Below are 24,627 nucleotides of genomic sequence, written 5' to 3'. Positions count from 1 at the left end.
AATACTGGAAATTTATGACACAAAACAATACAAAATAAAAAGGTGGAAAAGTGACACTGGTACAACTGGAGTAATAGAGTCCATACTTAACTCCAAGAGGCAGTCCCTAGATGCAGAGCTGCAGCTTTAAGCAGACCCCAAAATCAGTTCAGTTTTTACCTGAAATACGCAATGTTCAATATGGCTTGTAGTTATTCTGGTGACCGCCATGCCTTGGAGCCTTTCTATAGTTAGCACTTCCCTGATTGTAGTCATCGTTTGTGCACTTCCCTGATTGTAGCCCGGTCCTTTTCCATAATAGCCATATCCAGAGTAGTCGTAATTTCCGTATCCACCATAGCCTTGCTGACCATAGCCGTACCACCCTTGGTTCCCATAGCCCTGGTTCCAATAGTTGTTGTAACCTTGATTCCAGTTTTGACTTTGATCTTTTCCACCTCCTCTACCTCTTCCACCACTGAATCCTCCTCGGCCACCATACTGTTGCTGGTAAACTTCTTTTGGCTGTGCTATTTTTATTTCACACTTGCTACCACTGACGTTATGGAATTTTTTTTCCAAGATTGTTTTCACAGGATCCTCTTCTTTAAATGTGATGAAAACAAAGCCTCTCCTCTTGTTTGTTTTTGGATCCATTGGAAGTTCAACAGCTTCAATCTCACCAAAGGTTCCAAAATATTCCCTTATTTTATCTTCGCCTGCCTCTGGGTTGAGCCCACCAACAAATATTTTTTTAACAGGGTCCTTCTTCATGGCCATTGCCTTCTTGGGATCAATACGTCTCCCATCAAGCCTGTGTTCCTTTTGTTCCAATACCTTGTCAACACTTGCCAGGTCTTTAAATAGTATAAATCCAAACCCCCTAGATCGTCCAGTATTAGGGTCCATCTTGATTGTACAGTCTGATACTTCACTTAGAAAAGTAGTCTTTTAAGTCTTTTTTTGCTTGAATCACAACTCAAGCCACCAACAAACATTTTCCCTGCCTCTTCCTCGCCTTTGCTGGCAATGATCTGATCACCTTCAGCGCCGTTCTGGTCTTCAGCCGCGGCGGCCTCGTTTACCTCTGCAGCTTCAGCCTCGCCAGTTTCATGGCCATTCTCGGTGGTCTCCATGTACTGCTGCTCGGTATCAGACATTTCGAGAGTGGTTTGGATCGCTCACTGGCTCCTACGAACGTCCTACTTTTATTCGTTCGTTACCCCGGGAGGATATGTCACCTCCTACTATCCCCCTTTAGTCCTGTCAATGGGTGGGAGATGCAGGACGTTACTTTGTCGGGGGTTTGCTAATGTCTACAGTCTTTTAGTTTGTGGATTTGTACGTCATCCCCGGGTTAGTCTCTCGTAAGGGGGTCCTACTGTGCGTGGGGTGTCACCTATTCCATCTCCTTGTCAGGGACAGGGAGAGAGAGTGGGGGGGGAGGGAGAGGAAACATCGGGAAGGGGTAGGGGAGTTGAGCGAGCACTCTGCCTGTGCCGCCCCGGGGCCAACCCCGGGGGCCCCCGGCCCCATCCGCCTCCTCCAGCCACCTTGTCCAGTGGTACCAGGTCTGATGGTATCGTTGGGCCTTGGCCGCCTCCATGAGGATAAGCTCCTCAATCTTCCGTATGTCTTCCACCCTTCGGATCCAATCTCTAATGGAGGGGATTGTCTTCTTTTTCCAGTGGTTGGATATGAAGCTGCGTGCTGCGTTAATCAGGTGTGGTAACAGTTTTTTTTATATTGCGTGGGTGGCATTGACGTGACATGTAGGCGATATGCTTCAGGGGTGAATTCGATGTTAGCGTCTGTTATCTTGGTGATAGCTCTGTGGACCTGTTCCCAGAAGGGCTTAATGTTGTGGCATTTCCACCATATGTGGAATTGCGTGCAGAGCTCCCTCCCACATCTCCAGCATTCTGGGTCGCACTGGCAGCCTGCGGCGGAGAGCTTTGCGGGGGTCCTGTACCAATGAGTTATCAATTTGTATCCTGATTCCTGGTATTTTGTGCTGATCGAAGATTTATGGATGTTCACAAATAGGTTTAGCCATTGGTCTTCCGTCCTGGAGAATCCCAGGTTTCTCTCCCAATATCTAGTGTAGTATGGTAGTTGGTTACCGTTTCTGGCTGGGAGAATCATTTGATATAGTATTGAAATGCAGTGTGCCGGTAGGGCATCTTGGTCGCACAATGTTTCGTAAGCCGTCAGTTGCCTGTTTGCCAATTCTAGGTTTGGAATGGATTTGACGTATCTCACCAGTTGGTGGTATCTGAACTGGGTCAAGAAATTTGAGGGGTCCACAAGGGGCGTCGGTCTCCCTTCTGTGCTTATGTGTTTTAGTCTGCACTACCTCGGCAGGCCCAGGGTGGTCAAGAACTGCGGCGAGGCTGGCCGCTGAAATAGCGGGATTCCTGCGATAGGGTGCAAGGGGGACACCGTTGACACCAGATTCCCCCTCTGGGCCAGCGTCCTCCAGATTGACATTGTTGCTTTGATGGTCGGGTGGTCCCTTGGCACCATCCCCTCCGCCCCCTTCGGCACCCACGGCAACATCGCCAGAGGGGTCTCGGAGAAGCTGTCCTCTATCGCCACCCAGCGCTTTCCCGGGGGTCATGGGTCCACTCCACGATCCTCTGTAGATGTACCGCGTAACGGTATTTAGTCAGATCCGGCAGACCCAGTTTCCCCCTCAGCTTCGGTTGGGTTAGGATCCCGTGGTTCAGGTGTGCTTTCTTTCCGTTCCACACATATTGGGAAAATGATCGGCGTGCCAGGGCCAGGAACTCCCTGGGTATGTCTATTGTTTGAAGGAGGTACAGAAGTCTGGGTAGGGCATTCATTTTCAGGATATTTATTCTTCCTAACCATGTGATGTGTGGGAGTGACCATTGAATTTGAAGAGTGGAGCAAAGTTGAGCCGAAACAACTCGGTCAGCTTTGCCGGTATCCACACTACTAGGTATCCTAGAGCCTCTTTGCACCAGTGAAAGGGGAATGTGGTATGGCTCATCTGTACTGTGTGTGGGTTGCATCCTATGTTGAGGATTTCTGATTTCCTGTAGTTTATTTTCAGGTTAGAGAGGAGGTAATATGTTTCGAATTCTTTCATAATCTCTTGTAGAGATGTCTGTGGATTTGTGACTGTGCAGAGAAGATCATCGGCATATGCAGAGATTTTGCTTTCTCCCCAAGCCCCTCTTATTCCCCGTACTCTGGTGTTTTCTCGTATTGCATTGAGAAACGGTTCCAGGCTAATAACAAAGAGCAGAGGCGACAGGGGGCACCCCTGCCGGGTCCCATTTCATATGTCGAATGGTTGGGACAGGATTCCATTCACTTGAACTCGTGCCGCCGGTTTGCGGTAGAGAGCCTGGATCCATGACCTCATGTGCGGGCCGAAGCCCACCTGCCTAAGTGTCCTCATGAGGAAGGACCAATCTCCCCTGTTGAACGCCTTTTCCGCGTCCGTTGATATCAGCAGTGACGGGGATGCTTGTTTCTGGGCCGCGTGTATCAAATTGATCACCTTCACTGTGTTGTCACGGGCCTCACGGCCCCGCACGAATCCCACCTGGTCCGGGTGTATCAGCCCCGGCAAGAAGGGCTGGATGCGGAGAGCCAGGATCTTCGTGAAGAGTTTCAGGTCGACGTTCAACAGGGAGATCGGTCTGTAGCTGGAGCATTTCGTCGTGTCCTTCCCCTCCTTTGGCAACACCACCACATGTGCCATGAGCATGTTTGGTTCCAGCTCACCCCCCGTTCTGATCGAGTTGAGGGCCGCCACCAGGTGTGGCGCCAGAACTTTCGCATATTTCTGATAGTATTGAGCGGTGTATCCATGAAGCGGTTCCTCTGTAGTGATGGGTTCCTCGAGAGCTTCTATCGCCTCTGCGCTCAGTTTGGAGTTGGTGTGGCGGGTCACGTATTCCAGGCGTCTTTCCTGTAAGGTCGAGGCTTCTCCCTCTGTCCGTCCTCCGCCGGGTGGTAACTGATATAGTGCTGCATAATACACCCGAAAGGCTTCTGCGATTGTCTTGGGGGTCCGATAGCACTCACTCCCGAGGTTGATGGCTTGTACAAAGCTTTTCTGTCTTTTGGCGCGCAAGTCTCTAGCGAGCATTTTGCCACATTTGTTGCCATATTCGTTGCCATATTTTCTTGCAAGCTTAAATTGAAATTGAATTTTAGCCGGGAGACTTGATTGTAGTTTCGTTCAAACTGCCGTCAATCGTTTATATGTGTCTTCGTCTAACGTAGCTTTATGTTCCGATTCCATTTCCGCTACTTGGGCTATTAGGTCTGAGATCTCCTGTGTGTGGAGCTTTTTTTGCTGTGCACTGTGTTTGATCAGGAGTCCCCGGATCGCGCATTTATGGGATTCCCATACTGTGGATGGGTTGGAGCCAGGGGTGGCGTTCGTTTGAAAGAATTGTTCCAGATTCTCAAGGATATCTGTGTGGATTGTTGGGTTTTCAAGTAGCGCTTCATTCAATCTCCAAATCCATTGCTTTTGGGTGGGTCTCGGGTGTTTGATGGATATGATCACCGGTGCATGGTCCGTCCACGTCATTGGGGCTATTCGTGCTAAGAGGAGATTGTCTAGTGTTCGGTGTTGCAGGGAAAAGTAGTCCTGTCGGGAATAGGATTTGTGTGCTGTCGAATAGTAGGTGTAGTCTCTAGTATTGTGGTTTAGGGTGCGCCAGCAGTCCATGAGTAAGTGCTCATGGAGCAGGGCTTTGGTGCCTCGAATAATGTGGTCTGGGAGTGTTGTTGTTCCGGTAGATGTGTCTATCTTCGGGTCCATTGGGACGTTTAGATCGCCCCCATCACTATTGTGCCCTCTCCAAACCTTTCTAGGGCTTCTAGTTTGGTTTTTAGGAAGGTTTTATGACCTTTGTTCGGTAGGTATATGTTTGCGAAGGTAAATTTCGCTTGGTGTATCGCACCCCTCAGAAAGAGATATCTTGTCCGTCCGATTGCTCTGCCTCCTTCCGGAAGGGAACGTCCGTTGAAAATAGGATCGCCACTCCTTTGGTTTTGGATGTGGGGTTATTTGCAAAGAATACCATTTAGTAGTATTTATTAGAGAATCTTAGGGCTTGGGTGGAAAGGAAGTGGGTTTCCTGAAAGAATGTGACAGATACTTTCAGCGCCCTCAGTTCCCGTAGTGCACCGGCTCTTTTTTGTGGTGAGTTAAGTCTCCTTGCGTTTATTGTGTAGAGCACCATCCCCTTACCAGGTTTCCCCCCTCCAATGGGGCGAGGGACGCGACGCAGCAGCATCAGGCGAACGTGCAGGGGCCCCGGCCGAGCCACCGAGTGGCAGCGAGTGAGGGAGGGAAAAGAGAAGGGGGAGGGGGGGGGAGACAAGTGGGCCCTGTTTTTTTAGGGTGAGGGGTGGCAGACCAGTTTGCCGTCTCTTTGCGACCTGAGTAGGGGCAATGTGCTTCTGAGCCCGTGGCTGGGTTGGGGTTTGTCCCCTCACTCCCCAAGGCTTCAGTTCCGCGGGAGTGCACCCATGGGGCGATGTCTGGTTTGTTTTAAGGTCCAAAGTGGTTGGCCATCCCCGATGCCCTTGGGTTCGGTAGTGGTAGGTCAGAGGTATTATAATCATAGAAGTGATAGAGGAGGAAAATGTTTTCCAGTGTGTCGGATCTCTGGCTACTTGGACATTCCATGGGTTTGGTAATGTGGGTAAGTCCGTCTGGGCCAGTCTGTCTAATACGGGGTTGCTCTCGTCAGCTATATCCCTAGTAGTCTCCCTTTGTGCACTCTCTTGTCATGAGTCTCCATGTGTGGGCAGTGTAGGTCTTAAGGCCCCTCCTCTTTGTCCTTTGGTTTTGTGGTGCGATTTTGAGGGCCTGTAGTGTCTTTGTGCTGTCCTACCTGGCAGCCTGTGTTGGTGTATCTGGTGAGGTATCTGAAGCCTGCTGCTTGCCTCTCTGGGCATTGGTGTGTGCTGTCCTGGGTCTCCAGGAGTGTTGGTGGCAGCATATATCTCCGATGTCAGCTGTGAATGCATGTATTTCCGTTCTTTCTGTGTCTGCGAGGGGGGGGGAGAAAAAAAATAAAAAAAGGAAAGAAACCACGCCTTGGGAGGCCTATGTGTCAAGGATCGGTTTGTTTCCAATTTCCATTATTGTAGTGGTATAGGGCAACTGTGCCCCCCGCTCTGTGTGTAGCGGCCCGCATTTGGTCCTGGTTGCCCTTGGGTTACGATGCGCGATGGCTACCCAGCAACCCCCTCCCGGCCCCCCAGCAGCAAAGCATAACATAACATTACCTTTCCTCCCACCAGCCCCCCTGCAGCACCAGTCCCCCCTCCCCCCTCATCATGGCACCCCCAGTCCGTGTCCCAGACCATCCCGCCCTGTGGGTGTTGAGTTCAGTCCTGTGTCTCACTTCTCAGGGAGGGAGAGGAAAGAGCCCCAGAGGTGCATGCATCGAAGGCGAGAGGAGAGTCACAGAGCTGGGTAGAGAAGGGGAGAGGCAGAGATAGAGAGCGAGGGACAAAAAGGGTGTATAGTGCATACGTAAGCGTGTAGCATTGGGTGTCTCGGTGGAGGTATTTTCTGCTGCGTGTGTCTATGTCTAGTGTATAGTCCCAATGTCCATGCCATGTCAGAGTTCGTTAGCAGGCTGCAGTCCCTTTACCAGTAGGCTGCCCGGTGCCCTGTCGACTATTCTTCCGGGCCGGCCTGTGGGAGTGAGGAGAGGTCCGCTCCACTTTCCTTTCTGTTTGAAGTCTGCGGCTCACCGGTTGTCCCGTGCGTCTTTCATTCAGCGAGCAGGTTAACCAATCCTGGACCTGTATGTTCGGAAGCCCTAGAGCTTCCAGGAAGGTTGGAACGTCCTCCGGTATGCGGATGGTGGCCTCCATGTTCCCCCTGCGGGCTGAGAGAGCAAACGGGAACATCCATCTGTAGCGGATCCGTTCCTGTTGCAGCGCCATCGTGACTGGGCGCAGTGCTCTTCGTGTTTGCAGTGTGAGGTGTGACAGGTCGTTGAACTGTACCACTAGTTGGCCCTCAAATCGCCAGGACCTCTCCGCCCTTGCTCTCAGCATGATTTCCGATTTCAGTTGGAAATCCTGGGTCCTGCAGATTACATCTCGTGGCGGGGCGTCAGGCGGTGGACGCGGGCGCAGAGCTCTGTGCGCTCTATCCATCGCCACTTGTTGAATAGGCGGGTAAGTAGTGTTCTGAGATTTTCCTGGTCTGAGGTTTCTTTTAGGCCCCGCACCCGAATGTTATTCCTGCTGCTTCTGTTGTCAAGGTCTTCCATGTGCATTCTCATGTCTGTGATCTGTGCTGCTTGGTGTCGGATGATAGCTGGGTCTGGGCCATTCGCCTGGGGTCCTTTTTCCTCCAGTGCACTGACACGAGTTTCTAGCGATGTCAGGGATGTGCGTATCAAGGATATTTTGGTGTGCAGTGTACCCTTCACTTCATCGACCAGTTGTTGAAAATCTTCTTTTTTGGGTAGGGATGCAAACAATGCGTACCAGTCTGGAGTCGGAGGTGTCAGGGTTTCGTGTGCCAACATGGATTCTGCCTCCAATGCAGTTGAGCCGGGAGAGGCCAGCGCCATGTTTGTGGCCTCGAGGCTTGCGGCCAAGATCGCCGGCGTTTGGAAGTATCCCCTAATGGATGTTGAGGGGGGGTCCCCCTTGTGTTCTAGGGGTCGAGGGGGTCATTTGGGTGCGTTTAGTGCGACCCATGGAAGTCATTTGCTGTAGATTTTAGCTTTTATAGGGCATCTAGGGACGGGGCCTTAGAGTTAGGCAGCCATCTCTGTCCAGCACCAGACCAACGTTATCATTATGTACAGGCCTGGTCCTAAGAATGTTAAGGCAGACGCCCTATCTAGGCAATTTGACCTAGAGGTGGAACAAGTACAAGAAACCTCTTCCATCAAACCACCTGGATGTATCATTGCCTCTTTGGTTCTTTCCTTGTCTTCTCCTCTTCTTTGTGCTATAATGGCAGCTCAGACTCGTGCACCTTGCCATAAACCTCAAAATAGATTGTTTATTCCGTTACTGGAATCAGTGGAGGTACTAAGAGTGTTTCATGATAATGTGACTGCTGGTCTTCCAAGTATTAATAAAACTGTGTCCACTGTCGCTGGGTCATTTTGGTGGCCATCTCTTAGAAAGGACATCAGTGAGTATGTGGAGGCATTTACTATTTGTGCAGTTTCTAAGGTTCCCCATAAACTACCTTGTGGGCTATTACAACCGCTTCCTATACCCAGTATTCCATGGTCTCATTTGCCTATGGACTTTACTGTGGAACTACCTATTTCTAATGGCTAGAACACCATCCTACTGGTTGTTAACTGCTTTTCTAAAATGGCACACTTTGTTACGCTCAAAAAGATACTGTGGCGGAACCAACCTTGCCACTGGCCACTGGAGGAGCCTGATGCCCACCTCTTGCCGCTGAACTATGGCCCTGCATTAAAACCTTTTTTTTTCCCTATGTGAGCAGTGTTACCCCAGATAGCTAAGCCATGGAGCCCATTCGTATACCGAAAGACTATGGGAAAGACTTTGGCTCCATGGCGATTGAACTGTATGTATGTGATCTGAGCGCCATTCGGTAATAATGTGCGCTCAGATCTAAGCTATCTGGGGATATGTTGAATGTATATGTTTTATGTAGTAATTGTAACACTGTACAATTTTATGTCTTTCTACTAACATGTGGCTAATAGAGTTTTGCCTCTGTCCTTGGAGATAATTGGATTACTTCCCAATTATCTCCAGGACAGAGAGGAGGGATTACAATGTATTGTGGGATCTGTTTAAATGTGTAAGCTTGTTATTGTATAACAACAAATGATACCGCACTCAATGATATTGAATATAAATAATTGCTCTATTAAATAATTCATTAATTTTACAAATATAGTAATATTTAATTAGATGTATGCAAAAAAAAGAATAAGAAAATATTATAAAAATAAACTTTGTGGAAATGATATATCTTGTGACAACCAATGTTACTCCATGTATATATAGATAAACCCCTACAAAATCCGACTTACTTATTAACAATAGTGCTAAACTGCATTAATGTATTTGAGAGCCCAGAATACTATCTGAAAGATTTCTTGAAAAAATGCAAAAATATAAAAATGAAAAAAATTGGAAAATATAAATAAAGAAATAATGTATATACAGTCCCAGTGTGTACACACTATGATGTTTGGGTGGATCTCACCAAAGTTTCCGTAGAGGCAGGTCATTTTACAGGCAAAGTTATGGTATGCACAATTAGATGGTGAACTGTTCACAGTACACAGTATCTTTGAAGTTTTTGTAATCCTGTTATTTCTCCCTGGATGTATATGAGATTTCCCCGTTGTCAGTGAGGTACCGGGCGTCTCTTCAAATATCGGTGTAGGGTACTGGGTTGCGCGCTCGGACCTTGATAGCCCCTTCGATGGCCCTGAGTGTCTGTACATAGAATTATTGTTGTAAGCTTGTTATTGGTCCTTTTACCCTTTGTGTCCCAGTTTCCCATCTGGTCCCCTAGGGGAGTGTCCACCAGGTGGGAGACCTGCATAAAAGCCGGGCGGGTAGCCCCAGTAAATCAGTTCTGCTTGATCCTCAAACGAAGTGTCGTCTCGTTCTTGGGGGGAATTGGATTGTATGCTGTTACAGTGCAACTGCCAGGAGTGTAAGCTGTTCGTATGTTTTTTCCTGTTCGGCTGTTTAACAACATTCGTGTGTTTCTTGTTCGTGAGTTGGAGGATTCGTATGGTTCCAGTTCGGGAGTTGGAGAATTCGAGTGTTTGCAGTTCGGGAGATTGGTGATTGCAGTAGCTGCCTGTGCATCTGAAAGGGGAATATCACCTAAATGTTTTTTAACCTCTTGTGTGCAAAACGGTCCATTACAATTGGTGGCAAGTGGCGGGATCATTCCCACAGCCCAGAAGGACAGCTACAAGGTAACACCATTCCCAGGATTTACAAATTGAGGGTAACACTATTATTCGTACAGCGCCCCTATCTACAAAGGAACTCAGAAAATGGAGGTGAAGTTTCAAGAAAAATTGTACTGTTACGGATCCCTGGGGTCTGGAGCAGTCTCAAAGGAGGACATGTTGAGTTACAGAGAGATTGCCAGAGCCGGGCTGTGGGACGAAGCCCTAGAAAAAGTACAGTATTGGCGAGGGGATCGGCGCCGCAGCAGAAGGAAGATAATTCTGTCTCGAATGGCAGAGCGGTTGCCCCTCCTGAGAAAACAAACCGAAGAAGCGTGGGTGACTAGACTCGAGATTCTAGTATATGCAGAACTGACGCTCGACGACGCATACCAGGCGATACAGTGGTACGCAGCTCAGTGTGTCCCCGAGATGGCAGAGTATGAGTTCCCAGAGGGTGGAGATTACGCTGGCCCTGGCCTATTTTGGGATAATATTGATGATGAGGACTTTGGAAAAGCTACCGACTCTCCTTTTTGGGACCTGTGGTACGACCAAGAAGACATGCTGGGTCTCCCTAGCGCTGTTGACCTCGAGGCAGACCTACGGTATCTGGTCGCCAAGGAATGTGACCTGGAGTGGGATTACCTGCGACTCATCAATGAGGTCCGGGAAGAGACAACCGGTCCTCTGCCCCAACAGCAACCAGCGGTACCCGAGGTAGCGGACCTCCTAGACTGGTCCTGCAAGGATCCCCAGCGGCAGTATGTATCCCAGGGAGCTGAAGGTGCCGTCCTTCCTCCCCAGTGGCAGTGTGTGTCCTTAGGAGAGGAGACAGTTAGTCCCTCTCCCCAGCGGTCAAGTGAGTCCCAGGGAGCCGAAGGTGCCGTCCTTCCTCCCCAGTGGCAGTATGTTTCCCAGAGAGCGGAAGGTGTCGTCCTTCCTCCCCAGCGGCAGTGTGTGTTCTTAGGAGAGGAGATAGTTGGTCCCTCTCCCCAGCAGTCAAGTGAGTCCCGGGAAGCTGAAGGTGCCGTCCTTCCTCCCCAGCGGCAGTGTGAGTCCCAGGGAGCCGAAGGTGCCGTCCTTGCTCCCCAGCATCAGTATGTATCCCAGGGAGCTGAAGGTGTCGTCCTTCCTCCCCAGCAGCTATGTGTGTTCTTAGGAGAGGAGACAGTTGGTCCCTCTCCCCAGCAGTCAAGTGAGTCCCGGGAAGCTGAAGGTGCCGTCCTTCCTCCCCAGCGGCAGTGTGAGTCCCAGGGAGCTGAAGGTGCTGTCCTTCCTCCCCAGCAGCAGTGTGTCCAGCAGGGAGCAAAGACAGTCGGTCTCGCTCCCCAGCAGCAGGACAATATATTGAAAGGGGAGTGTCAGGATCGGGACAGGGATCCAACACGCAGAGTACAAACAGTAGCCAGATACGTATACCGGACCTTAGAATGGCCGGACTAACGTAAGTAGTACAGTGGAGAATAGTCAAAGACAAGCCGAGGTCGAGAGTAACAGAAGACAGGTAAGCGATAGACAAGCCGAATCAAGGGTAACAGAGATAAGCAGAATAGAGCAAACAAGCCGGGTCAAAACCAAAAGGGATAACTAGAAAACACGAGCACTGAGTGACTAGAACAAGCTAGAACCACGACAGGGCAATGAGCTAATGAAAGAAGCACTGTTAAATGCCCTGTTCAGATAAGTAGACACACCTCCGTCGAGTCCTGATTGGTCCTGAACCAATTGAGTGACAGGTCGTTCCGAGTTGACGTCCTGACGTCGACCTCCGGGCGTCATGCTATAAAAGGGAGTCACTCCCTCGCGGCCGGCTTTGTATGACCGGATGGACCGCGAGGAAGAGGGAAATCAGGCCGTCCGGATGGATGAACGACTAAGTCTCTACCTCTCTTGGAGGTAGAGACCTCAGGTACCCTGACAGGGAAACAGTCGGTCCCCCTCTCCACCAGCAGCTGAAATTGTGTAAGGCAGAGGAGCTTGTTACCCCCTCTCCCCAGCGGCAGCGTAGCCCACCAAGGGGAGACATTACCCCAGATAGCTAAGCCATGGAGCCTTTTCGTATACCGAAAGACTATGGGAAAGACTTTGGCTCCATGGCGATTGAACTGTATGTATGTGATCGGAGCACCATTCGGTAATAATGTGCGCTCAGATCTAAGCTATCTGGGTATTATTATTATTATTATTATTATTATTATTGCCATTTATATAGCGCCAACAGATTCCCTAGCACTTTACAATATTATGAGAGGGGATTAAACTATAAATAGGACAATTACAAATAAACTTACAGGAACAATAGGTTGAAGAGGACCCTGCTCTATCGGCTTAAATTCTATAGGAGGTGGGGTGTAAAACACATTAGGACAGGAATTTGCAATCAAATAAGGTGGGCTGCCCTTTAGGAGAGGGCAATAGGTTAAATGTATATGTTTTATGTCATACTTGTAACACTGTATAATTTTATGTATTTTTACTAACATGTGGCTAATAGAGTTTTGCCTCTGTCCTTGGAGATAATTGGATTACTTCCCAATTATCTCCAGGACAGAGAGGAGGGATTACAATGCATTGTGTGATCTGTTTAAATGTGTAAGCTTGTTATTGGTACTTTTACCCTTTGTGTCCCAGTTTCCCATCTGGTCCCCTAGGGGAGTGTCCACCAGGTTGGAGACCTGCATAAAAGCCGGGCAGGTAGCCCCAGTAAATCAGTTCTGCTTGATCCTCAAACAAAGTGTTGTCTCATTCTTGGGGGGAATTGGATTGTATGCTGTTACAGTGCGACTGCCAGGAGTGTAAGCTGTTTGTATGTTTTTTCCTGTTCGGCTGTTTAACAGCATTCGTGTGTTTCTTGTTCGTGAGTTGGAGGACTCGTATGGTTCCAGTTCGGGAGTTGGAGAATTAGAGTATTTGCAGTTCAGGAGATTGGTGATTGCAGTAGCTGCCTGTGCATCTGAAAGGGGAATATCACCTAAACGGTTTTGAACCTCTTGTGTGCAAAACGGTCCGTTACAGATACCTTCTTCCCAAGAGCTGGCTCATATATTTAAACGTGAAATAGTCAGATTGCATGGTATTCCACTTAATATTGTGTCAGATAGGGGTTCCCAATTTGTGTCACGATTTTGGAGAGCATTTAACAAACAGTTGGGTATAGAATTATCATTTTCATCATTATACCATCCCCCAACCACTGGCGCGGCTGAGAGAGCCAACCGATCATTGGAACAATATTTGAGATGTTTTATTAATGGCACTCAGGAAATTGGTCTGATTTGCTACCATGGGCCGAATTCAACAGAAATAATGCAACCCATGACTCATCTGGACATAGTCCATTTTTTGTTAACAACGGTCATCCTACTGTCCTCCCTGTGGTGTTCTCTGACACTGCTATTCCCGCTCTGGATGACCACCTCACATGTATACGTGAGACTTGGACTAAGGTCCACACAGCTTTAGAAACAGCTACTGCTCGTTTCAAAATGCATGCTGATCTGAAGTGTGGTGCCAACCCTGGTTACCAGGTGGGTGACAAGGTATGGCTCTCCACACGGAATATTAAACTCATGGTTCCTAGCATGAAGTTTGCACCCAGGTTTATTGGGCCCTTTAGAATAATTTGCAGGATTAATCCTGTGTCTTATTCTCCGGCTCTCCCCGCCTTTCTGCGTATACCTAACACGTTTCATGTATCCCTACTGAAACCCCTTATCTGTAACAGGTATACCACCCCTTCTGACCCTCCCCCTCTTTTAGTTGTTTCTGGACAACAGGAGTACAAAGTCTTCTCTAAACTCGACTTCAGATTTTCTCGAGGGTCTCTGCAGTATTTGGTTGATTGGAAGGGTTGTGGGCCTGCCGATCGTTCTTGTGTTTCTGCTTCAGACATACATGCGGGCCGCAAAATCCGTTCCTTCCATGCCAAATTTCCCCTCAAGCCTGGTTCTGCCCACCCGGTCTTCAAGTGTGGGGTACTGTCATGGCTCCTGGTCCCTCTGCCGGCGTGGCTGCACACAAACTAAGCAGCCACGCCGACAGAGATGTTTCAGACTTACCTTGGCCCCGGCGGGCAGCTGCCTGTTCTCCCTCCGTTCTGGTTCCCAGCAGGTCCTAGGAACGCCGGCCACTGCGGTTCAGGCTTTTATAATAAACTTACCTTCGCCCACATCAAAGATGGCGCCAACATGCATGCGACGTCATAGACGTGCATGCACGTTCTGGGGTCAGAGAATAGTAGTAAGTAGTTTTATGCCAGGCAAAAATTGAACTGGCGATGGTTAACTTACAAGCCCTCTCTCCCTGTAAAACTAGCTAGATAGGCATAGAAGGAATAAATAACAAAATAAGGTTACATATTATTAAGTCAAACGTGCTAAAAAATAAACAGTGCAGTGCTCAGTGCTCATAACTCACAGAGAAAAACGCCTGACGCACGTTTCGGTGCAATACTGAGTGCACCTTCGTCAGGAGAAAGCAATACTTTCAATTGTATTTATATACATTTTTGGTAATCTGACTACAGCTATATCCAGGTAATAAAGTGACTCTCATTTTGTGTTTCTGATGAGTCTCTGTATAATTTTTCTTTTTCTTGCATGGATCAACTATAATCCTGACACCAAAACCCTCATATAGTACAGCCTCTGCCTTCGACTGCTCTGCCTTTAAATGCCCAGGCAGGATATTTGTTCCTTGGAATGTACAACTATAATTGCCTCTTTATTTTTACTCCGGCAGTGTTACTGGGGTGTCATTAGTTAGCCTGAAACAAGAATTCAAGGCTGGCTAATATAAATTCTGTACATATTTCTATGTACTTTGTATTCATTGTATTCAGCCAAGGAATAGTAGGCAGTATCGAAATCTGCAGCCCTTAGTTTTTTGTAAAACGGTATTGAAAATGTAATTTAAAAAAAAAATGTTTTAATTTAATTTTCTTGTTTTATTTATTTATGTTAATGGTAGGCTGAGTTGCCGAACCATGGATGTTCTTGCCCTGGGCCAAACCACTGCCAGTCAGCCCCTGCCTTGAAAAGATGTTCAATACACGTTATCCTCCTGTGGGTGGCATCAGCATTAAATGTTTACTTTATTCACACATAATGCTGATCACCCCTAGGGTGTACTAGGACTCTAGGACTATTATTTTCAAAGGAACACTATGTTAGGAATACAGAACTGTATTTCTAGCACAATAATGTCCATGGAAAACAGCCACTAGAGGCAGTCTTAACGCTGCAATGTATGCATTGCAGGTTCTCTAAATTGCAGAGTTAAGGGGACAGGGATGCTGCACCCAGACCACTTCATTGACATGAAGTGTCTTGGTGCCTATAGTGTCCCTTTAACAGGAACTTGAAGTAATATGCTCATCCCTTTCATGTTAACACTGGGCATGAATGCCTTTTTACTTTCTCATTTCTAAGTTAACACACATAAGTATTTATTATTATTATTATTGCAATTTATATAGCGCCAACAGATTCCGTAGCGCGTATTCTTAGATGTGGGTAATCCCCATGGAAACCATATGATTACTTTCGCTCTTTTCTTCAATGTAGTCAGTTAACCACAGATCTGATCTTGAATTGATCAGTATCTTCCAACTACCCATAAAACTTTTTGTGTTTATTTCAAAAAGTGGAGTTTTAACAAAGTATATTTGCTTTAAACCATTGTACTGTTCTACAGGTAAAGGGGTTATTAATACTCAATTGTTTCTCAGCGCTTACCATATATGCATTATTTACTATACACTATGGAAGACTGCGTTACATTGTAGCGAAGTAGTGCTGAGGAAGACTTGCTCAGGGCACCTGGCCGCTGGCTGGGAGGCGCGCGTGCGCGCTCAAGTTGTTTTGCACAAGAAAAGTTGGCCCTTTCTATCCCAGGAATCGGGCGTTTGACGGTCAGCTACACCCATCTTGCCATCGCACCACACCCACGTATTCCCTGATTGGCTGTATTGTTATGTTGTTCTCTGAGACGTCGCCCATCAAATGTAGGGTATATAAGCTGCGGTGTTCGATCACTTTTATAATGTATCAAACTTCCAGCGTCTTCGGAGTTGTGTCTCTTGCCTCCTGCTGTTGGCTCGTGCAGACAGGTTCTGTTGCTTGTTACATTTTTGCACGGATATACTTTCTTGGTGTCTCTCGGCAGTGGACTTTTAGCACTTTCTTGTTCTGGTCCTGGTGTTCTGGCTGTATTTTGCAACTCTGCTAGTCTAGCAACACAAAGAATAGAAACATGATCTTTGACAAGGTGAAGAAGTTCCTTGTCAACTTAGACTCTCCCGATGTAGATACCCCACCGGTGTTCAGCAGTGGGGACACTGTCACTGGAAAGGTGTATTTGGAGCTGCTGGCAGATGCTAAGGTGGGATCGGTGAAGCTACATGCAGGGGGCTATGCTAAGGTCCATTGGACAGAGTCTCGGAGTGCAGGCTCCAGTACAGCTTACACCCAGAATTACAGTGATGAAGTGGAATACATCAATCACAAAGAGACCCTACTGCACACAGGTGAGGACGAACCTTCTGTAAAGAATGTGGGGATGCAGAATATACCACTGAAAGCTGAACGGGTCACCGCCACTGTTTACGTTGCTTATATGTACACAGATACGCCCCCTCCCCATTCGTCATTGTGTGCATTACGTTTTCATTTTATAAACCTGACTTTTTACTTTTATGTTGGGGCTTAACGTATAATTGGGTGGCTGATTGAACATGGATTTTATGGGCAATTTACTGCTTTTCAGAATAACATCTTCATGACCTACTCAAATAGATGTGATTATGTTTGTCCTAATCATTTATGGACGAGATTAAAATAAACTATTAATATAAAATGGTATATGGTGTGCTAGGTACTTAAGGGCATCTTTATAGAACTTTGCAGGAACTGATATAAACAAGATAACATGTGACTGAAATACAATGTTGTGACTTGTGGAAAAGGCTTACAGCCTTGGACAAAGTCTGTATAGGGACATCTGTCCCTATTTAAACTTGGGTATTGACTGGGTCTGTGACCTGACCTGCTCCCAGGTACTCACTCCTATTTTTGGGTCTGTCTCAGATGTTTGTGTGCACTCAAGGTAATATACTGCAGTTTTTGATGTATCTGTGTGTGTATTTCGAGTCTGCTTCAGCCTTTAGTTAATCAAAATGTTTTGGATTATTATAATTATTTATTTTTATAAAAAAAAAATTTTTATAAGAGTAATTTGGCACCTTAGCAATGTATATTAATCAATTAGTGAAAATGCTGGTTGGGGGATTGGTATTGAAATGTTGAGCTTTTCAACCATTAATGGTTCGAACATGGTTATCCCTTTTTTTTTTTTTTTTTTTATAGAGGTTTGTCCATTCTGAGTTAATGTGAGAAGTGAGAATTTGTAACTTTGTGCACTGCATACCTGTAGATTGAAGTAACAAATGTCCTGTTAACTTATGATGTATTTTAGCAAGCTTGTTTCATAAACTAGTCACACTGAAGAGTAAAATTTCCTTTGTGTGACTCAAAACTTGTGGGCCTAAGTAATGTTAGAGATGTTGTGGTTTATTCACTACACACTGAATTGTAGTGAGTTGCAAAGCAGTTTGCAAACAAAAAAATCTTATCTAGCTAGGTCACTGCTTGGCAATTTTAGGATAAATGTTGCAGTTCAGTTTAAATGTTAGTGGAAAAACAAAGCTTATCCTTTTTTAAGGTTGTTGTATGTCTTGAAATCATTTCTGGCTACATATCTGTTAAACTTGTGGCTTTCCTGTATCATAAGACATACTGAAACATTTAAACTTCACTCGTGATTAGCCACAAGTTTAAAGGGACTTGTCTAAAATAATACAGGAAGTTGTACTTAATTTAAGTAAGATGTTTTCAGCTGGGGAAATGTTGTAACAGTGGTGTACTGCATGCTTTATAACTCTCATTTTACGTTTTATTTATTTTTTGTGTTTCTCCCCCCTCTTCCCCCATTTAGATTATGGCACGCCTATAATCTTACCAGCAGGAAGGCATGCATTTCCTTTCACCTTCCAATTGCCTGCGTGAGTATAATTGTAAATACATCACTTCTTGTTTTGAGTTGACTAAACGATCTGCTGACTAACAGCTAAAATTAAAAGTTAAACCTAAATGCCTAATCACTACAGACACAGTGGGGTGGCGGTGAGCAGATTATCTCTTTTTGTATGTTTGACCCATAGTAGAATCTCCTGGTCATATGGTTAGTTAAAAGTAGATAACACAAAAATGGAGTAGCAAAGGATGGATGCTAAATGAGTATCATGCTTTACAGTACTCTAGTGACGTCTTTCGAAGGCAAGCATGGTAATGTCCGCTATTGGGTCAAAGCCAAGCTACATCGTCCATGGTCCACAGTAAAGAAAACTAAAAAGGAATTTACTGTTATTGAACCTATCGACATTAACACTCCAGATTTGCTGGTAAGTCTTGGGCACAATCTGTTGGCAAAGTTTCTCCTATTGAGAGAATGGTGTCTTTTGAACGTGTTTTTTTGAAGGCTGGTTCCTAATTAAAATTTTCCTTTGAAATTGTGACTGTTTTTTGTTGTTTTTTATTTATTGTTTGGGTCTCTTAATGAGTAGTTAACACCTTTATTTTGTGTCTAGTCTCCACAGGCAGGCTCCAAAGAAAAGGTTGCACATGCCTGGTACTGCAATCTAGGACCAGTATCCATCACTGCAAAAATTGACAGAAAGGGCTACACTCCAGGTGAGCAAAGGACTTTCACAGCATCTATTTAGTGTGTTGTGTTATAATGACTTGATTACTAAAGGGCAGTGACATAATGAGTTTTTATTTATATTAAAAGAAATATATAATAAAACATTTTTTTTTTTTTTTTTTGTCTCCAGGTGAAGTCATACCAATTTTTGCTGAGATTGATAACTGTACCACTCGAAGTGTTGTACCCAAAGCAGCTATCATTCAGTCTCAGACGTTTATTGCACGTGGCACCATGAAGCAGAAAAAATGTATAGTGGCCACATTAACTGGAGACTCTGTGTCTGCAGGAAAACGGGAGACCTGGCATGGTCGTGCTCTGAAAATTCCTCCACTTGGACCCTCAATTATTCAGTGTCGCATTATTCGTGTGGAATATTCTTTGAAGGTACAGTGCTCACATTTTGTATGGAGAGTTCTATTATGCATTTTTGGCACCAATATTTGACGGTTGTGATGTAATTTGATCTAGGTTTGTGTGGAAATTCCAGGCTCCTCAAAACTACTTCTGGAGTTGCCATTGGTAATCGGAACCATTCCCCTTCATCCATTTGGTAGCAGAACTTCAAGTGTAGGCAGCGAGTACAGTGTTAATCTGGATTGGCTGCGTATGACTATTCCAGAACAACCTGAGCGTAAGTATGTAAAGCTTTGCTGTGCATGCTGTTTGATGGCTTTGCAAATCTATGCTGATGCTTGCACTGCACACTGCCTCCTATTTGTTTTGTAGGACAGTTCCTACAAAACGGCTTTCTGAGTTACATTTGTCAGTGTAATTTACCAGCAGTTTTTTTTTTTTTTTTCTTCAACATGCTATATCTTTAATTGGTGTTTTAATTATAATTGTCCCATATTAAGGTATGGTAATGCAAGCACACAATTAACCAAGCGTTACAAGCTGATTGCGATTGAATGTCTGCATAACACCAATGTGGCTAATGTCAGGTGATTCGTAAAGTTACACTACAACAGCTTGATTTAGTCGTAATGGTGCTTTCAGTGGTCCTTCTAAGATGCAGATTAATCTAAATATTGAATCAAGTCAGGATTTACTACTTTTCCATCAGTCATACATCTAAATTGTTATGCCAATATTGGCCACTGGACCACATGTTAAGGATTCTAAAAAAAAGTATTTTAATTGTATATGAAAATCTTAATGTCTTTTAAGGGTCTGCATCTGTTATTATTCCGCCATTTTTCTTTTTGTCTAGCTCCACCTGAATATTCCTCCTTGGTTTCTGAAGAGGAAGTTGTGAATAGTTTAACTCCTCCACGTCGTGCTAGTATGGGCTGTATCTTGGAAGGACCATTCTATGCCTACATCCAGGAGTTCAGGAATCGTCCACCTCCTCTTTATTCAGAGGTAATACTGGATTTTATTTGGAGAATAGTTGAGTGTTTTTGTGTTTGTGTATGTATATATATAAGGAACAACCCACACATTGTTCCTTTAACTCCAAGAATGGACGACTGTAAGCTTGCTAATGGTGAGATCCTCAATTGTAGATGCCTCACAGCTAAAACAATTTCTGGAGTATGTTCCGTCACTTGTCCTTAAACCTCCTTTTAAAAATGTGATTAAATCAGAATCTTTCCTGGATCAGTCTGAGTTTGTCTTGTGCTCTGGAACACTACTTGTTGGCTAACAGTGGGAACATTCTGGCAAGCCTTTAACCGTTAATACAGTCTTAGTAATATGTTAACAGATCTATCTCTGTTCTAATGTGTCTACATCAAGCTCTCTTTTTAAAACTGCGCTAGAGGTCTAAGTTTGTGCTGAAGCACCCCCATCTCGTGTGCGCCTATGATACCACTCCTTCCTTACGCTAATGTGTGTTCTAGCATTGCATTAATCAACAACAATCCCCTTTTCAAATTAACTGGATACCTGAGCACAGCTGTCTAGTGGGAGATCTGGAAGTGTTTATTTGCCTCAACATAAATCTTCGGGTCTGAAGAGACTACAAATTTATCTATCAAATTGCATATCATTTAGAAACTTCAAATAAAATACGGGGATTTTTTTTTATATATAATTTTGTATGCTTTAGTTACGGTCATAACTTTATTATTGCTTGATAACAATCCATATTACTATTATGTTCAGGTGGATCCTAACCCTGCTGCTGCAGACATCCGACCTCGTTGCATGACCTGCTGAAGGAGAACAGTCAGAGAAACTGATATCGATCTACATATTCACCTAAAGCAGTTGGATCTTGCATGGACTGAAACTGAAATGCTGTTCCACAACAAAGAACTGGGTTGCATAGTTCTGTTTGAACCAAGAGCTGAACCAGAATGGGGGAAGGACTGTCGTCGTTTTTTTTTTTTTTTTGTTTTCTTTTTTTCCTCCTCTAAGTGAAATGGAGCAAGTTCATCTGTGGCTGACTCAGCGCGGAGAAAAGATGATCTTGCTCAGTCCCCAGATGAGAATGGGTTGCTGGGGAACACTGAAAGTGGATGACTAATAACCACAATTTAGCCTTTTTGTGGTCAGTAGAGCACATTGCTTTGGTGACCTAATTTGTCATACTTACGATCTATTTAGTTTTTATGTTTATTGATCACTATTGCCTAAATGTGAGGCCATGTTTTCCGATTGAAAGAAATTGAACCTTTGATAGCAGGTTGTAAGCATGAGTGATTTAGAAATGAAGAATACTTTTAAACACAGCAAAACAATGTTTCTATGTAATGGTTTAACCATTAAACATTTGCTGCAGCAGACCAAATTGTGTTTGCATTTGTACTGCATTGTTTAGTAAATCTGTGACTTACTGCCTCAGGTGGTGCTTAACAAAAAAAGCGATAATTATAATAAAAGGTTTAAATCTTACTTCCCAAATTAAAGTACATCGTGGTGTCTGTTTTCTTAATCTTGTCTATGGCTGGACAGTTGCAGTAAGGATATAAACCACTTCTGCTTTGTATCCCTTATGGTAGGATGAGATTTTCTTTCAATCTTTTGTTAAGCAAAGTGTGATTGTATGTAGAAAATCTATATTGCAGAAATGAGAATTCAATTTGGAAATTGCAAAATAAGCCCCCCTCATGCCTTCATTTGCCATGTTTGTCTTTAACCCCTTAAGGACCAAACTTCTGGGATAAAAGGGAATCATGACAAGTCATGTGTCCTTGAGGGGTTAAATTCCTACAAAGCAACTTTATTAAATATTTTTCAGTATTCGTGGGAGAGGAAGTAAAAAAAAAATAAAACAATTAATGTATTTTTTTCCAATATGTTGGTGTTAATGTGCCATTAAAACGAGCTTGATGGCCTCATATCTTTCAAGGAAACAAATACTTACTTTGGAAGTTATTGCCTTCAGATTTTTTTTGTTATAAGTTTTGTGTTTCTCTAGATAGAACAGCACAACTGTGAATGCTTGTTAAGGTTGGCCTCTTCACATGTACATTGGTTGCATTCTGTATTATTGGAATAATATGCATTATTTGAGATATAAAAAATATTCTGATTTGTAACATTTTAATTTTGGAAAGCTACACCCACAGCACACTTTGTTAGAGATTTGCTTTGCACAAATGAGACACATGTAATGAAACCTATCCATCTAGCATTTTTAACACTTATTAATGCATTGTACAGTATTTAATTTTTTTTATTTTGCAAATAAAGACAAATCTAATTTGTTTTGTATTTAATTACATTCGTTTTGTGCTGGGAGATTAGGAATTGTTGAATGGCTTGCATTGGACAAAATGTACTTTATATTTTGCAGCTTTAGTGATATGAACTACTTGTATCTACAGTACCCTAATCATTTGGTTTGGGAATCCACACTTCACTGCATTGACAAAAAATGCAATCCAAAGTATACAGTGATGTTATTTATTACCACTTACATAGCACTAATCTATTCCACCTTGCTATACAATTCAAGAGGCCAATATTTACAGGTGAATTTATTTTCCCTTTCTAAAAAACACAGTCCACAATACAAGTAGACCACCTACAGCAGAGCTGTACAGCTCTAACTCTAGCATGACTTTAGCTGGAATTGCTAAACTTTCTCACAAGTTTGTATGGGTAGACTGATAGAGAGCAAGATATAAAAATTACCTCGAAGGAAAGCACTCAGTGGAGTTTATTTCAAAATTCTGTTAATTCACAGCATCAACGGTTCAGTCCCAATCTGGACTTTCATCAACTTTGAAATAAACTGATTTGCAATAAGTTCTCTAAGTGCTGTCCTTCAATGTAATTTATTGTTATAAGGAAATATAAATAGGTTTGTTTTGTTTTAAAAAAAAAAAAATCACACTGGTGTTCAATGCGCTAAGACATTACATTCATGTATGAAATAACAAATCAACATTTCAACTCCCTGCTGGTCTTCAAGAAAGGGGTTGAAACGTCAATTTATTTAATACACGGATGTCATTTTTTTTTAGCACATTAAACACCAGTGTGTTTGGTTTTTTTTTTAAAATTTTTTTTTTTATACCTTTTTTACTTTATTTTTATATTTGAAACATGGGTAGCACCTAGGCATTATTGACTTAAATATTGGAAAGGAGAGAGATATCTAGTGCCTGAGGACCGCAAGTGTCTTTGTAAAGACAGGAGCAATCCCTATAAGCAGAGCTGTTGATACCTGCTTGGGAGAGGAACTGAAGAGGCAGAGGGGATGATACCTGCCTGGTCTGTCAGGCATAGGAAATAGGATTAACTTTGCGCATGACGCGGAAAGGGCTGATATAGCTGGGAGCCAACTTAATGGAAGGAACTCTGAGATGGATATTACAAGTAGACATAGGACATGCCTATCAGCCTGTACCTTTGGACGAGCAGCAAGATAAACAAGATGGAGATAACTACTGTGTAGCATGCTCCTCATCTTGCCCAAGTTACCTATGAATCCCATACTCAACTTTGGGTATGGCGTGCCTTCATTGCATATCAGCCACAACAAATTCAAGAAATGTATTGCTTACATTATACTTTACCTTCTTTATAATTTATTATCTGCTGTATGTATTCTCTCCCCTTATGTATTGTGTGACAGCTGAACCCAATGTTTATCACATTACCTGTCAATACACTACCACGATGACATGTTCAGCAAAGTACTAAATTATATGTTACTATTTAATAGAATACAAAAAATGGTTTAGCGCTAATCAACAGAAAAAGGCAGCAACCCTAAAATTTCCAGAAATGGTAGGGAAGTATGCCAACTAACAACTTTAACACCTTTCCATATTAGTTTATGAGGGGAGCAAATAGAGCTAAAAAGGGTCTTAACTTAGAAGAATGGACAGAACTGTTAGAATATGCTATGGGTCTTTTGGCTAGCAGACTATTGTGATTTAATAACAGTGTGTCTGATTAGGCAGGAAGATTTGCTGCAACTGATTTCTATCTACTCAACATAGAGAAAGAAATAGCAAAAATTACTATGAGGCCAACAGATGGTCCTAGAGAGGTAGCCCAATGGTTATTGTTCTGGTCTACATTGTGCAAGCCACAGCACCCTATGATGTTGGGTTCACCAGAACTCATAACTAAAATAATGGAAGCCCTTTCCTGGGAGTGTCAAGAATTTGTTAGACTTTTTGATCCAACACCAACAGACTTAGAAATGGTACTAACTAGAGATGACAATTGGTGGATCAAGCATCCTTCCACAGAACAGGCCTTCTCTGTTTCAGCCATAAGAACATTCAAGGTCGAGTCTGGTAGAGCTATAGATGGTAAATGGAGAAACCAGAGGTATGATGTACCCCAGAACAAGAGGGATAATGAGAACTGGAGACCAAAACAGGACTTTGACAAAAGATGGAGCGATTCACAGAGGGACCATAGGAATAGGGACAGTGCTAAGGGAAGTAATATAATGTGAGATAATTGGAGAAATAGATGGGAGGAGCCTAAGGTAATCAATCATAATTGGAATAATAATAACTGGGAGAGGCTACAA

General features: G+C 44.2%; 1 protein-coding gene and 1 pseudogene across 2 annotated transcripts in view; one reads left to right on the top strand and one right to left on the bottom strand.

Annotated features, from left to right (window-relative positions):
• ARRDC2 (arrestin domain containing 2) overlaps positions 1 to 21,774 on the top strand; it is a 132,306-nt gene extending 110,532 nt beyond the window's left edge. The window contains exons 1-8 of one of the 2 annotated variants that reach the window (XM_063455487.1): positions 15,634 to 16,446; positions 17,913 to 17,979; positions 18,231 to 18,378; positions 18,565 to 18,667; positions 18,811 to 19,067; positions 19,152 to 19,314; positions 19,894 to 20,045; positions 20,790 to 21,774. In XM_063455487.1, coding sequence (XP_063311557.1) covers positions 16,173 to 16,446; positions 17,913 to 17,979; positions 18,231 to 18,378; positions 18,565 to 18,667; positions 18,811 to 19,067; positions 19,152 to 19,314; positions 19,894 to 20,045; positions 20,790 to 20,843 — 1,218 coding nt within the window. In that variant the 5' untranslated portion in view covers positions 15,634 to 16,172 and the 3' untranslated portion in view covers positions 20,844 to 21,774. Of the gene's footprint in view, positions 1 to 15,633; positions 16,447 to 17,912; positions 17,980 to 18,230; positions 18,379 to 18,564; positions 18,668 to 18,810; positions 19,068 to 19,151; positions 19,315 to 19,893; positions 20,046 to 20,789 lie in introns of those variants that run through there. The other variant, XM_063455488.1, reaches the window with a different exon arrangement.
• On the bottom strand, positions 66 to 1,174 carry LOC134612880 (heterogeneous nuclear ribonucleoprotein A/B-like; annotated as a pseudogene).
• Positions 21,775 to 24,627: the final 2,853 nt, after the last annotated feature.

This window comes from Pelobates fuscus, chromosome 5 (genome assembly GCF_036172605.1).
Source record: "Pelobates fuscus isolate aPelFus1 chromosome 5, aPelFus1.pri, whole genome shotgun sequence".
NCBI lineage: Eukaryota > Metazoa > Chordata > Amphibia > Anura > Pelobatidae > Pelobates > Pelobates fuscus.
This window is presented reverse-complemented; position numbering and strand designations above follow the sequence as displayed.